At 44.8% G+C, this 16,093-nt stretch overlaps 4 protein-coding genes across 4 annotated transcripts; 1 reads left to right on the top strand and 3 right to left on the bottom strand.

Moving 5' to 3' along the window:
* Positions 1–790: 790 nt before the first annotated feature.
* On the top strand, positions 791–1,471 carry AO090166000013 (uncharacterized protein; the record flags this gene model as incomplete). Its single annotated transcript, XM_023237034.1, has 2 exons — positions 791–1,027; positions 1,076–1,471. 2 exons carry the CDS (start codon positions 791–793, stop codon positions 1,469–1,471), a joined length of 633 nt encoding a protein of 210 aa, XP_023091904.1.
* Positions 1,472–1,543: 72 nt separating this feature from the next.
* AO090166000012 (uncharacterized protein) lies at positions 1,544–2,140 on the bottom strand (the record flags this gene model as incomplete). The annotated part of the gene is made up of 1 exon (XM_023237033.1): positions 1,544–2,140. One exon carries the CDS (start codon positions 2,138–2,140, stop codon positions 1,544–1,546), a length of 597 nt encoding a protein of 198 aa, XP_023091903.1.
* Positions 2,141–7,522: 5,382 nt separating this feature from the next.
* AO090166000010 (uncharacterized protein) lies at positions 7,523–8,795 on the bottom strand (the record flags this gene model as incomplete). The annotated part of the gene is made up of 4 exons (XM_023237032.1): positions 7,523–7,553; positions 7,656–8,006; positions 8,103–8,246; positions 8,503–8,795. 4 exons carry the CDS (start codon positions 8,793–8,795, stop codon positions 7,523–7,525), a joined length of 819 nt encoding a protein of 272 aa, XP_023091902.1.
* Positions 8,796–11,901: 3,106 nt separating this feature from the next.
* AO090166000009 (J domain-containing protein) lies at positions 11,902–13,127 on the bottom strand (the record flags this gene model as incomplete). Its single annotated transcript, XM_023237031.1, has 3 exons — positions 11,902–12,183; positions 12,227–12,366; positions 12,788–13,127. The coding sequence occupies 3 exons, from the start codon at positions 13,125–13,127 to the stop codon at positions 11,902–11,904; spliced, it is 762 nt and encodes a 253-aa protein (XP_023091901.1).
* Between the last annotated feature and the right edge of the window lie 2,966 nt (positions 13,128–16,093).

Genomic DNA, 16,093 nt, shown 5'->3' with positions numbered 1-16,093 from the left:
ACGATCGATAGAATTATTATATATGATAAGATAAAGTGTCTAAGCAAAGACCTGTTGAAAGCCATAGGTATCATATTCTGTCAAGCGTGACGCCACTCGGTCAAAATACCTTAGGTGTTTGGTTGTGTCTCCAACCGAGCAATCTGGCCAACACACTCTATTAGTACTGCCAGTGCGTTTTCGAATACTTCTTTATTATCTACATACAAACCTTCGATGAAGACCGATGTAGTATTTTAAAGAGAAGTCCCTTGCATCGATATCTATCGACTGTGTAGATGACAAATTATATGATTATATTTTCGACATGCCGCATACAATCAAATCAATTGAAGTAATCCCAATAATGTTTCACTGTCATGGAGTGATCGGCCTGAGGAGAGAATCATATGGTTGTAGTTTGGAAATTGCACTTGATCAAGAATTCGCTGTTGGAGGAAACCTTTATCTGCCCCGGAATCGGCAAAGCTTTTCATTCCTGGTCGCAAGCCACCCACTTGTCTCGGTATGCTTGCCCGGGCCAACGAGGCAAGAGCAAACACTTATTTTAGTCTACACAACAGCTGAGATTTGGGACGTATGCGGTAGACCTTCTATCGGAGATTCGGGTTTGATTCACGAGATCCACTGCATAGGGTATGTAGCATAGCGCAACAATGCGGTGTGGATTGTGTTATGAAAAATATAAATAGGAGCCCAGCTACGATCTCTAATTTAGTGTTGAAAGTCTTTTATGTCTACACAGTTCTCCAGTGGATAAATCTGCTTAGTCATCTATACATCACACAACATGGATGAAATGCCGAACCCCGCTCACCATCCAATTTTTGAGCCGCATGGCGATGAAGTGTGGGCAATGCAGAATCTGGGATTTGAGAGATACTACAGGCAAGGCTCTCCACCAGAAGAAGTGGTGAGGGCTGTGGAGGAGGCCTATGAGCGAGAGACAAAATATCACGAACCACCAACGTTACACTGCCTTGGAGGTAATGAATGCGAAGTCTTCTTAAGATGTAGAGCTCCAGAGGTAATGTTGTTCGTAGGCTGGAAGAAACTGTAGCTAACATCAGGCTAGATCGAAGGAACCATTGAACGAACACTAGGAGTGGAGTTCAGCAAACTGAAACGACAACAACCGGTGATCTTTCGGGGTGAAGGTGGCCAATCTGATTATAGAATGGCACACCCTTCCGGCATCGGAGCAGATGGGTTTTCGGTTTTCGGGGTGGTAAGAGGCTCCGCATCCATTGTTTTGTACCCTGGTTTTCTGGGGGAGCCTGCGGCTCGGTATGAGCCCAAGCTCGACAACACTGAATTACTGGCTGTACCGGGTCAAACCTTCGTGGAAATCAGACCCACTGGTGATGTTCTGATGGTTTGGTGGGGATTCTCCAGAGAGCTCATCCTGGCTAAAGCTGCCTCGCCTTTTGTTTTGCCTTTTATGGTTTTTGATCCGCGGGGGAGAAGCTAAGATCACCGGACTTGGATGCGTGTCCTATTGGCTTATAAACATATCGTTAGCTGAGATGATCATGAGTTATGCTTACCAGCAGTCAGAAAGGGAACTCACAGTCCTATTACTCACAGTGTTGTAAAGTTGTCGGTACTGATGGAACTCTTCTATCATCTGTTTATTGCTACTTAGGGTAGGCATAAAGCTGCCTGACAAGAGATCTATTAGTCGAAGGATCTCTCTATCAGGAAGCCATAGAAGCTTCGCCAGGGATGGTAGGAGGATTATCGAACAATCTTCCACCCCAACGTGCCTTTCGATCTTCCGGAGTTGTCGTCCACAACGGAAGTAATTTGCGGTCACGTAGTTGTGCTCCATACCATAACAGCGGGAAAGATGAGCCGCAAGCCCATAGCTGTTGGCCGTGATTGTGGTTGCAAAGCATTCTACTTCTAGCCTCTGGGCCCAACAAAGGCAGGTAAGTAGACGGATGAAGAGGTCCTCCAGCGTAGGATGCTTGCCCTTCTGACCGAAGCCCAAGCCCAATCTCCGGTTTTGCTTTGCCGCACGGGCCATATATAAGACTAGCCCGCTTTTGTCATAAGCGAAAAATGCTTTAAGAGATGCAAGCCCTTGGACTGTTTCACGAAGGATATCCTCGGCTGTGTAGGCATGGCGCTGGGACATATCGATAGTCAGGGGAGGGGTTGTGTGGAAAAATTGAAGATGCGGGTTACTTACACCCCTTCTTTATTAGTTAAGATTGGAGAAGGCCGGAAGTTAATTGTTATGGGCTTTCCACTTTTGGTATAGAACATATATTCTTTAGCATACCACACAGTAATTGATTTTAAGTCCCACATGTAGTACTTTTGCAACTCGGTAAAATAGAGTTTGAAGCTAAAAGACACTTGTCCGTAGATGGTATAATTCATATAAACTGGTACGCTCTCTTATTGGACTCTTAAAATATTCTGGAGTACTTTTGCACAGGCCCTCGAATAAACGGTTGGTAGTAATTTGTAAAGAATGATCCATCTAATCCCGGTACAACAATAGTCAGTTGTCATTTCCTATAATGGTTTCTTAGCTCGGGTGTCTGTTTCTCTGACCCAACTAGGAGCTCAGGAAGGCACCATTCCGTCCTAAAGTATGTACTCTTTCCATAATCTTTTGGACCTGGATACCGTGGGTAGCTAGAGAGGATGGATATGGTCTAGTGTTTCGCTACATTTCCTTCAGTTTTACAAAGCCTTACATAGATGTTTACCTTACGGAGGCTTCGTAATCCGACCCACTATACATAACCAGATCTTACTACAACTTATTATCGCAATGCCCCAGGAATAGGAAGTTTCTCGTGATCAGGCAAGGGATTCACAGATGTAAATCCTCCCAGAAAAACCCGGCTTAACCAGTTCTCTGTAAATTAGATTCTGGCCCCCTTACGTGACGATGCATTGCCCGTGAGAAAAAAGACTAAGTATGCGAAGGGTAAATGGAATATTGCTGCAGAGAAATTCTAAACATCACATGGACAAGTTTAGCTTGGAGACGGGTCCACTAATGTGAGTAGAGATATATTAAAGTACATAATCCTAAAGTGGTGTGTACGCCGATAATTACTGTTGTTCTGTATTACAGTAGCTTTTTTAGCAGGGTCCGAATGTATTTATATCATGGAAGCTTAAATAAGCGGCAAGATATTGATACTGAGATAGCCAACAATGACTTAGCCCAGGTTATACTGTTTTATATACCTGATTATTTACGAGCAGATGATCACCCTTGTTCCCATTTTAGACCGCGGCCTTTTTTCCGTAATTAGATTCATATATCTTGAACCAAGGGTGGAACTACCCTAGGTATCCCACCTGCAGTCAGCTGCTCATCATACCCGACGGAGTACTCCGTATGTAACACAGTGGGGCATGACCGGAAATGTGCAGAGCTGACCCGTATCTGATATCGTTCGTATGTTAGATTATTAGTATCTTAGTACGCAGCTGACTCCTTAGTCCTTACCTGTTTCCGATTGGCTTGAGATGTTCTAATATTGTTTTCTAGCCCCTGTAACGTATTTATCTTTCTTCCTTTCCCCAAAATGAAAATAACAATGAAAATAAAAAACAAATAAAAAAACAAGAAAAGAAGAAAGGCCTAAAAGTAGACGGCCACCAACATCTTAAAAATACAAACCAAAAATGTGATATTTTATCCTTAGGCACAGGTAATGAATTTCCCCCAGATCCATTTCACTCCTATTTACTCAAATAATATAATCTAAACCTGTTTCTTCTTTCATCGGCCTCTGATTGTTAATCCTAAGCCTTTGACCGTGTTCTCTTTTCTTGTCTCACCCAAGCCGTCATATTAGGACACTCACCCATTATAGTGAATTACGATGGACATCACTCTCACTGATTCGGAATCTGTGATCGAGGATGTATTTTCGCCTGATAGTTTATCTACAACGGATAGCTTGTCGTCCATAGACGAAGAAAGGTCTTTTAGGAAAGCTACTTGTTTCATACTTTCTAACTTATTCTAGTGACACGGATACTGTAGAGATAATACAGAGGAACGGAAGGGAATACTATGGGGAACAATTAGGTTAGTTCTTGTTTGGTATGGCTCTGTTCATGAATAGCTAACTCTGGCAGACCGATATCCTTGGCCCACGGACTTAGAAGCGCGGGGTCGACAGTGTGGGCCTCCTAAAGACATTGAAACGTCTTGCGTTGACAAAGAACAGGTGATATGCATGACATTGCGCTTGCCCACTTTGACGGACATCTCTTCCATGCCCCGATTGTTGAAGAACCAGAGAAGGTCCTTGATATCGGTACGGGGATCGGAGTGTGGGCAATTGACTTCGGTGAGGAACGACTCATATTAGCTTTTTAGCATAGCTAACATGATACAGCGGATGTATTTAGACACTCAACGGTGAGCACCTATAGCATGACCATACGATCCTACAGAATCTTACATCCTATAGGTAACTGGCATAGACTGGATTTATCTACAGGCCGATTTGTATGTTATGGAATGGTCATCCTCTAGAACATCTGCTGACTTCCCATAGAGGCACTCCGAACGTCCATTTTTCTGTTGACGATTTTGAGTATTATCCTGACTGGTATGACGTCTTTCAGAACATCGATTACGTACATATTGGGCAGATTGGGCATCGAGTGCAGAATTTGGGCAACATCTTGGATGGGATAAACAGGCAAGTGGATGGTTTAATTGAATCAGAATATTCACTGACGCTGTGCCCAGATGCTCTAAGTCAGGAGCCTGGGTCGAGTTTGGCGATTGGGTTGTAGAGGTCCAAGACCTAAACGGCCCAGTCCATCAGTGGTATACTGATTTACAACGCGCTCTCGGCCAATATGGATATAACATGGAATTACCTGCTATGTACGAGGATGCAATGCAGGAAAAAGGCTTTGGTCATATCACCCACTTAAATCACCAAATCCCCATGTGCCTCAATGATCCCACCCACACGATTACATCTACGGCACTTCTACAATGTTGGGCCCAAAGTCTAGAGGACCTGAGTATGGAGCCGATGACTTTGATGCTAGGGTACAGCGCAGAATATGTTCGTGAACTCTGCTCCTCAGCACGCGAGGCAATATTGACTGGTGGCACAAACGGATATCTGAATTGGTGAGATCGTCATTATAATGTCTATTGATGTATGTATTAACAATCTCTATCTAGGCGAGTTGTTTATGGTCAAGTTCAATTGGCGTAAACACCAGACGATTTGGCAGTGACAGCTTTAGTGGGTTGCTCTATATCCAAGACAAATCATAACTGTTATATCCTCCCCATGTTCGTTTGTTATGCTTTATTTGTTACGTAAGATCCAGGTATTCTGTAATACTCTTAATACCAGCTGATTATACGCTCTGTGTCATTTATAGTAGAATGTATTGTAGAATGGTTAACTTGGTACCATCGCGAACCAAACCTCGTCACTCGCTTCTTACGTGGTGTCCACGCTATACCATAAACGGTATAATATATATTCTCTGTTTATGAGCCCGCTTGATGCGTTCATTAAGAAATACGAAGTAAAGTACTTTTCTCTCCTCCTTCATTCGTAATAAAAGTTTTATTCCACTTCGCCTCCTGACTTCATACAACTAGTAGTGGTAATACATCCCCAACACTAATGTATCTTAAACGCTAAAACCAGTCTCCATCTCCAGTGCTTGGCTAATAGCGTTCCATTTCCAGTGCTGAACAATGAGACATAGCACCCGAGATGAGGGGCATTAGATTAATCACTGGTCTAATTGGAGCTAGTACATCTCTTGATATTAGAAGACGCTTAGAGAGTAACAGATTTTTACTCTTGAGTTAGAATATCGTTATAACATTCCATTATAATAAAGAAGAAGACTGTAATAAGGCCTCCGACTGTACCAAAATACATTTAAGTACAAAGAATTTCGATTAATTGATCTGTCTGGTTGGGTAAGTTTTATCCAACTGGACTAATAAGAGAGTAGAGCACTTTGCCTGTAGCGCCCCTTATTGGATTATTTTATAAACGTGTTACAACACTTATAATTTAGAAAGTTACCAGTGGTGATCTTCTTAGAAACTGATTGACCCCCAGAATATATCTCAATTACGGCTCTAACCTGTGGATCACTTTCCCGCTATCCTCTCATCGCCGGCCGTATGGAGTAAGCGGGAAAGAATAGGCGAACATATTATAAGCTAAACCATATGCGGTATACTTCATATATTCTTGGCAACCTTCTATCACAATAAAGCAGGGATTTATAAATGTCGATCCCGTCAAAGAAATATCTCTTTACGGTTTACACCATCGGCAATTACGTACAGTACTTTATACCGACTTATTACAAATATGAGTCTATCTCCTGTAGTATATTTAAATTATTATCTACCAAAATCTATAGTCTCAACCAACGATCTACTCAATAATATCAATACACGGTAACTTTTATTCCTGTTTTCTATTATCTTGGGCTTTCTTTGAATATTTTCATCATGCATTATGCTTAACCGTGATTGGCTTATATGTCATGGTATATAGCATCAAAACTGACTAGAGGCGATTAGGAAGGAGTCTCTCAGTAGATAGACGATCTTTTCCACAAGCATGAGCAAAACCTAAAACCCGTTCTCGCTGGAAAAGTACGATGATCGTACTACGTACGATCTATCGTAGCTTATGTCCAAAAATAAAAATAAAAAAATAAAAAATAAATATATATATATATATATATAAAGAGAGAGAGAAAACAAATACAATATACAGTACCCAGAAATACTTGTATGTTACAAGTTGAAAAGTAATAACATTATACCCCTGTCTCCAGCCTCCGTTGAAGATATCCTGCTCTTCCGGTGCGTTCCGCTATAGCTACAGAATCTAGGCAAGACTATAGAAAAAGTGGGTAGTGGAATCCAAATTACCATAGTACACACCTGTTTATGGGCAGTACTCCGGATTTTTCTCACCGGGCCCACAATGCGCTAACTCGCTCCAGGATAGTATTGCCCAAGACTGTTTTACCGAGCAGCCCCGCCTGACTCATCTTCTGTTTTCATCTGCAGTGACTGTAATACGGTTGTCGGTATGTTAGCTCTTGGAGGCAGGAAGCATTTTAGACTGACAGGCTATAAAAATGTCCCCTGCTGCTATGTGCAATATTGCAACGTGGGTTTTTAAGAAGCCAGCCTATTGATGGGGATTCAAGATGAAGTCTCAATATATCCGAAAACTGTATCCATCTTATCATCTGTAAGGCTCTTCAATAGAATTCATATCATACGGTGGACTGTTCTCTACTAGTATTTAGATGCCGTTATACCTAGTTTCTGCGTAGCAACTATGCTAGATCTTGTTCGGAATCGCTAGCTCTGTGAATTATTGACCATCGAATATTCTACGTTTTGGCTTTTCCCAAGTGATTGTCAGAGCATAATCAATAGACAGGTAGAATCAATGCTGTGTGCTAACTGCTGCAACAGCATCATTCCTAGACAGGAGAATAGAACAAAACGTGATTTTCAAGAAGCCAAGGACTCCGCTACCATCCGGCTGTTATTTTGGCCATCATGCGGCCCTTTCTTGCCCTGAACGATCCAACTTGTTTTGACATTGAGCGACTTTTATTTTAATCCATTTGGAAGGGGGACTTACATTTCTAGATATCCATCCACTCCTTTTCGTAGCGATTGGCGGGCAGACGCATAACCAGAGAAAATTTCCAGGTACCGCTTTCCAAGCTCCGTTATTAAAAGCTCTAAGCTGTATGCTTCGAATCCGTCGGCCCAGTTTGCAATGATATCGTTCAACAGATCAATATTACCCCTGGTGGTCAAAGGAAGGACGTAGGCTCTTTCTGCCACGTGAACAAACCCGCGGCGCTTTACCTCTGATGCATACTTTGACGGAAGGTCCAAGCAGCGACCCGACTTTTCATACGCGCTACTCATATCACGATATAACCGATGGAGAGCTGTATCCCCGTTTGGATCGTCAAACCGAACACTAGTGCCACAGATCTCAATTGTTCCATTGGGTGCACAGCAGCTCCAGTACATTAGTCAGATAGCGAAATACGTAGATAGCCGGAGAGGTGCCTACTCATACGCTCCCATCAAGATCTGTCTCAAGAGCTGGACATCTCCGTGAAGCTCCCCTATATGAATAAGATCAACTTGATTATAGGCCTGGTGCCAGAGTGGTCTGAGGAAGCTATCGACAATGGATTGGACGTTTGCCAGCGGCCTACAACGCTCAGCTTCCTCCATCAATGAGTGGGACAACGACTTACGATTCGGCCGACCGCGCGATGAAATCAAGGCGTATCACCTGGATAGAAGGTCAGTCAACCTGGTCACCTTGTGATGTGTGCTTATGGGCCAACCTTCGAATGTGGGTTTCTTTTGGCTGGTGGGAGGAATCATCAGCCGGGCAACTGGCATGGGAAAGGTAAGACCAGGGGGGTCAGAGCTTGCGCAGAGCAATTATAATAATGACTAACCAAATTCCATCGCCCAATGACCAACTCCAGTTCTTATATCCAGTACAGTTCGAGGACTCTGGATCGACGCATGAGGCAACTTTCCCTGAAATAATTGATAGTGCAAGTCGAATTGTTGTTCTGCACGCCGTTAGATATTTCACAGCAGTTAAGCGTGCCGTTTCTGTTGTACCTTGTCGCAGAAGCTCTCCCTTGATGCAATCAGCATATGCACGGTGTCCCTCGTTAAGTACGTACCGAATCAATTGGCCAAGGATGCAAGCCCTCCAAATGTCTGGTATGACGTCTCCCATGACTCTCCGAGATACCAGAAGACATTGTAAAGCCGCAAGTTTTATTAGAAGCAATATTGTATATATCTGGGGGAAAATGGGAAAATGCTAACGTAGGTATCAAGCTCCCTTGTCACTGTGAGGGGTATGTCATGTCTTATTTAGCACATCCGACAGTATGCTGATGTGGAGAGGTATGGGGCAATGTCTCAACGGGTAATTATCGAAAAGGGTGCCCTGGAGATGACCCGAACTGGAACTAACCCGCGCCAGCAAACTCTATTTTAAGTTTCTGGCAATGGTTACATTTATTTGTACCAGAGTAAGGTTTTAATAAACTAAAGGAATAGCTCCGCTTTTTACAATATAGAATGCTGATCTGGCTTCTAAAGTAAGTGGCAATATCACTCGACTTATAAATTTAGGCTTTCACTGCACAACTTGCCTTTTATGTAAGCCACTAGGATAGTGATGCCGGCTGTCCAACCAAACCTATTTTAATGACTATGAGTCGAAATAGACTGACCTGCGCCGGTCGCTGAAATAGTTCATTAGGTGTAAAGATCTCACTGCGTCACGATCAAGCATGCACAGAAGCGTGAAAAGAGTGCAATTCCGTTCCATGATTCCAGAGTACTGTAGTGCGCATACCAGGACAGGGAATGCTGTTTAAGAATGAGAAAGAAAAAGACAGAAACAGAAGCAACAGGATTTTATATAAGACAGCGTTAAGCCTAGTTTATATGCTTGCATGCTATTATACCTGCTACAATCAGTTTTACAACGTGCAAACAGCAAGACTCATTGTGACGGACTCTGGAGAAGAAACCCATCAGACCGGAAACAAAAGAGATAATGTCCCGGGTACCACAAGAAAGCAGTTGTACCTCGAGCTCCAGCGCTCATGGGAATACTCTAAGCTCGGGCGAGAGGTTAGTAGCATCTATATCCACCTTTTTACTGTTGCTAATATTACAGAGATGCCCTATAGAAATCCATTTACAACGTTATCTGTCCAGGCCTTCGATAGGGCTAGTGAAGGGTATGTTATACGGAGAAAGGGTGAATATCAACACAGATGGAGCTCTCCTAGAAGCAATTCAACGACTTTCACGTTCGCTTATTGGGAGCCCAGAGGTAGCGACATTTCTAACAGGGATCGGTATCAAGCTTTGCCTGCAACGTGTCACTCAGTCCAGAGAAGCTTCGGATACTCAGCAGGGGCAGGTATACACGGAGGAACAGGTTTTGCATGCTATAATTCGAGGGCCTGGTGACGGGCTCCCCACGGGAAGAACTATCACAGTTGTGAAGGCACTTGCTGCGCATATTAGGGCCTTTCTACCCACGTCCTCCACCTGGACAGGTTTAGCATGCGAGCCCAGCACCTCTCTCCGCCAGGCATATGGATTCCTCTGTATATGTATCACTGCCAGTGACATACACTCCCACTCGGGATCCCCAGTTATTCAGCGGTATGGTGAGTTGAGGTGCAGTGGGATTGCCCATGAAGCGGCGCTTGAATATGTGGGTTCCTTGTGGTCAAGTACTGTGCTGCACCTACGCGATGTGGTTACATTGCTGGCTAGGGTTCACCGGGTATGCCTGCACAGCCCATGCAATCCAGCTGCCTTCCCTTTGCTTCTTTCACTGGTATCAAATTCATGTGTGGTATGGCTGTACCTCTCTCACCGTTCGCTGTGGCACACATTGCGAACAGAGAATGCGTATTTCCATACCCCACGATTATACTGCGCTCACAGCTCCATGCTCATGATGTTTCACATCTTGAGCATGGAAGGGGAGGTCGGAAGTTCGTCAACGTGGAAGGCATGTGTCTCTATGCTCCGAGAGTTCGGTGTAGCAGCGGATACTGCGTTGGCAAGTTTCAATACATATCCTGTGTCGCTGACAGCTGCGCCGGCCATGTTGTCCGGCCCTTATGAATTTCCGACTCAGGAGCTTCACAGGATGTTTGAGCTGGTTTCCAGCATAGAATGCCTGTGCGGACTTCGGTCATTGTAGCTGGACAAGTGAGCCAAAGCTTTTCCTCTCCCCGCTCTTGAGTAGTTTACGTTGCCTTTCCTGCAATTCTCACCATAACGGAGTGCCTATGTCAGTCGCCCACGATGCTGTTACTTTTGTTTCCGTTCCTTACTGCTTCACTTCCCTTATTGGTTGGGCCTAATATTCAAATAACGGGGCTTTGTGTTCTGCCTGTAGCCATAGCTGGTATAGCTCATATGGATTCACTATTTCAGGAAGACCAGCGCTATATCATTTCCCAAATATATTTTCGCCTTGTTTTGTCTATCTATCTGCCAACCACTTTCAATTTGCAAATCACCTGGGCTCTGTTTGTTCGGCTAAAAGACAGTCTTCAACTCGACGGGACCACTACTGCCTGAAACAAGCGCCTGACAAGCTATGAATCGAGCTAAGGGCAATTGCGAAACCAGAATCATACCGAAAACGGAAAGAAATTCAGTACAGAATATAACCAAGATAACCCATCATAAATAATACTTTTCTCTCACCCACGTCAAGGAATTTATGATTCCATAAATGAATCACCTGATTGACCCGCCCAAATGGTCACATGACTTACGGCGCACATTGGTATGTAATATCGTGCTTAGCTTAGCTAGTAATACAAGAACAACAAACCCACAGCTGTATCACACCTTCATCCGTTTCAGTATCTCTGTGATAGACTTGGTCAGTTCCTCTATCTGCCGTTGTTGCTGTTGATTCTGTTCGACCAGTGTCCTGATCGTGTCCTCAGATGTTTTACCATAGAACTCTCGCCGTGTAATACCACTCCGATTTGCCTTATCCGGGCCCTGGCTCCGCAATATATTGGAATAATACGCGCCCTCTATGAGGGCCCTCTGTGGTCCAGGGAGCGCTTGGAATCTTGGCATAGCGGCCCATGGGGGAGTTATACCTAGCTCCCGGTAGAATCGATTGACCTCAGCATCCGCAGTTCTGGCACCGAGAACTTTTCTGAGGGCGGTCCGGCTAAGAATATCGGTTCTGCCGTCCTTAAAGCGAATGAGACCATAGGACTTCGGAAGGCACCCGCGAGTATCTGGGTTCCATTTCGAAGATAATACATTACACCAGCCTAAAATCCGATCGTATTTGGTGCGATCGGCCTTGCTATACCGCTCCTGTGAACCACGCACATCTTTTTTCTCCGCCTCTGGCAGAGCGAGGTATGCTCTAGCCATGTCGCCATTGATGTCGCCATATTGCTCAATGAGCATACCGGTAGGAAGACTTGGGTTTTCCACGATAAACGAGGGTCCGCAAAATCCGCTGCTCGGTATATAACCAATGATTCGTTTAGCGGCCTCCTGATCCGCCAAGTTTCCCTTCCCTGTTTCTGGAGGGTTGGCTGTGACGCCTGGGATATTTGGTAATTGCCACGACGACGGATAGTAAAATACCTTCTTCACGTGGTCGAACTGCTTTTGGATTCTGATTAAATCCTCGGGATTATTTCCCCCCTTCTTGCCGGCTTCTCGGTAACTACAAGCGAATCCGAACAATAGATGGACTTTAATCAGTCCTTCGTCTTCGGGACGGCCTGATTCTTGGTTAATTTTCTTAATCTTCTTATTGAGCTCGAGGATTGCTTTCTCCACCGACTTAGGCGGCAAGGTGTCGTGCGGCGCTAGATACTGATTAACTAACTCCGTGGCTTCACTATAGACCCGCACCACTTCCACGTCAGGTTCGGGCAGTTTGTGTTTGTCCTCTAAGCCTGAATCATCAGACGCATCTTCTGACTCGTCCCCGGCCGCACTGTTCGCGAATGCCTCGCCGAACACCTTCTCCGCGTTTCGAGCGCGGTTTCTTTTATATTGAAGCCCGATTAAATCATATTCAGCTCGTGATTTCGGGTGGTGGAGTACGTCATAGGCCTCCGCCAATTCTGGATAGATGACGGTTAGCTCAACGTTGGTAGATAAGAGATGGAGAGATAGCCGGTGTACTTGTGGCCTTACTTTTGAACGCAACCTGTGCATCACCATATTTGTTTTGGTCTGGATGTGTCAGGCGGCCTAGTTTCAAATAGGCTTTACGAATGTCCTTCGCGGTACAATCATTCTCGAGTCCCAGTATACCGTAATAGTCTTTATCTTCGAGCTGCTGGATCCTTGTTGCTTCCGCTCGATGTTCTAGTGTGTAAAATCTGCTTTCCGACTCCGTGCTATCACCGTGCTGTACAGCACTCTCTCGATCCATCAATTCGTCTCCATCGCTGTCAACGTTTAACTCGGACAACCGCCCTTGTTCAAGAAGGGCCTTCTCACGCTCGCGTTTCCTTTTAGCGCTTTTACCCATTATTTGCGTTGAGGAGGACAAATAGAAAACCTTGCCTAGGTTTACTATCTTGCCTTATCTAGATTTGGAAGTGGGCTTGAAAGGCGAATTTCGCTCTGGAGGAAACAAAAAAAAAAAAAAAAAAAAAAAAAAAAAAAAAAAAAAAAAAAAAAAAAAAAAAAAAAAGAGAAAGGTCCGGGATGATTTACTTATACCTTACGCTCACAGTTGGGTACTCTCATGAACGTTGACCTTCTCGCATCGAGCTATCCGAAGATGTCACGGGTACCTATGGGAAAAGGCGGTGTAAAGAGTTGTCTCTTAGTTCCTGGCTAGCATGGCTCTCAGTCGCATTAAAATTAAGAAATCAGTAGAAACAAAATGTTAGCACTTTGAGGAATATGGTAGGGACATCTCCTGTGTTGAGCCTGTTCGATGGAGGCTTCTCAGCCGTCTCACTGTATATGGTACGGTATGTCAGCCCGAGACGGATGGTGTACCAGAGCTCGCCCTAGTAGGGTAGGATTGTCTGGATAGCGCTACTTAGACAAAACCTACGACTACAGTGGTTGAGTTCTTTTTACAATATCATTTAGTGGAAATGCATCTATACGGCAGGCAGGGAACTTGATAGTAACAATATAAATAATGTCACATAACAGCCGGTTAAACTGATATTACTGGTGATTTTGTCATTTTTGACTGTAAAAAAAAAGAAAAGAAAAGAGAAAAGAGAAGCGTAGGTATTCGGTACAGGAAGTCACACCAAACAGAGCTCAAGATTCAGTTAACGGGTTAAGAGGGACCTTTCAATCTGCAGGTCATTGAATCGATTGTACCGAGGCAGAATTTATTGTTTTGCATCAGATAGGCGGACCCAATAGCAGTGCCTATCCAGAAGATCCACTGCCGTACAAGGTTCCAGTCTACGTTGAATAAGAACAAGACACGAATGAAGACCGCAAGGCAAAAGATACCAAACCCATCAGATGGCCCTTGCACCACCGAGTTTCTGTCAGGAGTGGGTGCTGCTCTATATCAATATATAAACCTTTCACAATTACATGGTATAAAGTACGTACCTCTCGCAGTCTCTCTATCGACGCATTTGATGCAATTGAGGAGAGGAAGCTGGTTGTAAACTAGTTGTCGGACCGCCGTTGCGTACTATCTATCTTGATCTCGGTATGTCTGTCGTTGTATTTCTGCATCAGTTCCACTGTGATTGCCTTCAAGGCATGAGAATAATGCGGGGCTTGATGTGCGGTCAACGGTACACATACGTCGAGGGCGCCTGTGAAACAGTCTTAGGTTTGACCTCCGAAATGAACTTGATTGGGCTGACCGATTTTGACCTCTCCCCTCTCCGTTGCCAAAATATTGATAGTTGTTAATTGTGGATGCTCAAGTCGCTGGCTTGAGATATATAGCAGGCCTTCGAGGACCTTCCACTTGTTATTTAGGTTCCTGTCGAATCTACACGTGAAATGGGGATTGGTATTGACTTACCTGTGCTAAAACCGCAGCAAGCTCCGTTTCATTTAGGTAGGCCTCGCAAGCAACGATATGGTCCAACGAGACGGGGATATACTCGTAGAGGAGGAAGGCTAGGTCCTGGTGTAAAAAGCATTGTTGACAACTATGGATACAGGGATGTTGCAGGCGTTCAAAGAAGCGGGGTATCTCGTTGATGTCTTTCCTCCTGATCGACCTAATTGCCACAAGCCGACTGGGGTGAACCCGTGGTATCGCTACTACAAGAGGGCCATCTAGGTGGCAGTCATAGACCTTCCTGTAGGTCTCCCACGGTGACTCCTTTCGCACAATGAAAGCTAGGTGGGTTGCTTTCCCCAGCTTAACTGTCTCAGGAAGAACCAGATCCCGCTTCTGGCCGCATATTCGCTTTTTGTAAATATCTGGCCCTGAGAGGACTGGTTTCTTCTGTGGTGGGTGAGGTTGGGCGAGATAGAGCACATCCTCTGCTTGTACGATTGGTGCCCCATTGGGCCCGACATGGTGTAACCTTTGCATTGAACAGATCTTATCGTTGAGGTCAATAGGCAATGGGAGCTAATACGACCCGGCTGTCTATTGGAATAAGAAAGGAGGATCTCTCCCCTCGAAAGTCAAGTCAAGTTATGTGACCTTAAAGGACCTTGCAATAAAATGGGCGCATGTGTGAATGGGACCAGCACACCAATTTTAGGTGAACGCACAATAACTATGACCATATATGTATGAGTAACTCTCCAATCCCTAAGCCATAATGAAGACCTATCCTCCCTCTCTCGTCGGCGCTCTTCATTTCCTATTTCCTATTTCCTTTGTCACCCTTCCTGTAGCCAGCATAGGCGACATGGAGTCTCTCACGGCTGAACAGAGAGAAATTCAGATAACGGCCGAAAGACATCTTAAATTCCTAGGCACCGCCAAAGTAAACCTAGATGAGATTAGCTTTGACCTACATTCACATCGACAGCTCGACCAAAGGAATATCGATCGCCTGTGTGACATCTTTTATAAGGAGCAATGCCAGAACTTGACAATATCCCATCGCATACCGGCAATCGTCTCACGAAATCATCTCACCGCGGCTCTTGAGAACGCACTGCCAGGTGTCACCGCACAGTCGCTGCGTACAAGCGCAGAATCCGAATTGCCCCACCTAAAATTCCTCCCCGGGCAGCTACAAGGGCTGCATGGACGGCACCGGGTTGTAGCTGGCTCGAAGGTTTTAACGCGGGGCCATCGTTGGTGGGCAGTTGACTTGTACCTGGATGGTATCACTCACACTCTAGTACGTGAGAAACAAACTGACAGCGACATGATGCATAGATATCGGAGATGATCTGAGGACTACTCTAATTGAGGAACACTCCAACGAGCAGCGCCCAAATGATGGGGAGATTTACCATAAGATCCGTCAGTATGTGGCAGACGGAAACCGAATTGGGGAGCTACGGTGGAGGGCACGGCTGAGTCCAAGC

Source organism: Aspergillus oryzae, chromosome 4, assembly GCF_000184455.2.
Source record: "Aspergillus oryzae RIB40 DNA, chromosome 4".
In the NCBI taxonomy this organism is placed as follows: Eukaryota; Fungi; Ascomycota; class Eurotiomycetes; order Eurotiales; family Aspergillaceae; genus Aspergillus; species Aspergillus oryzae.
Note: the sequence above shows the minus strand (reverse complement) of the source record. Positions and strands in the feature narration are given on the sequence as shown.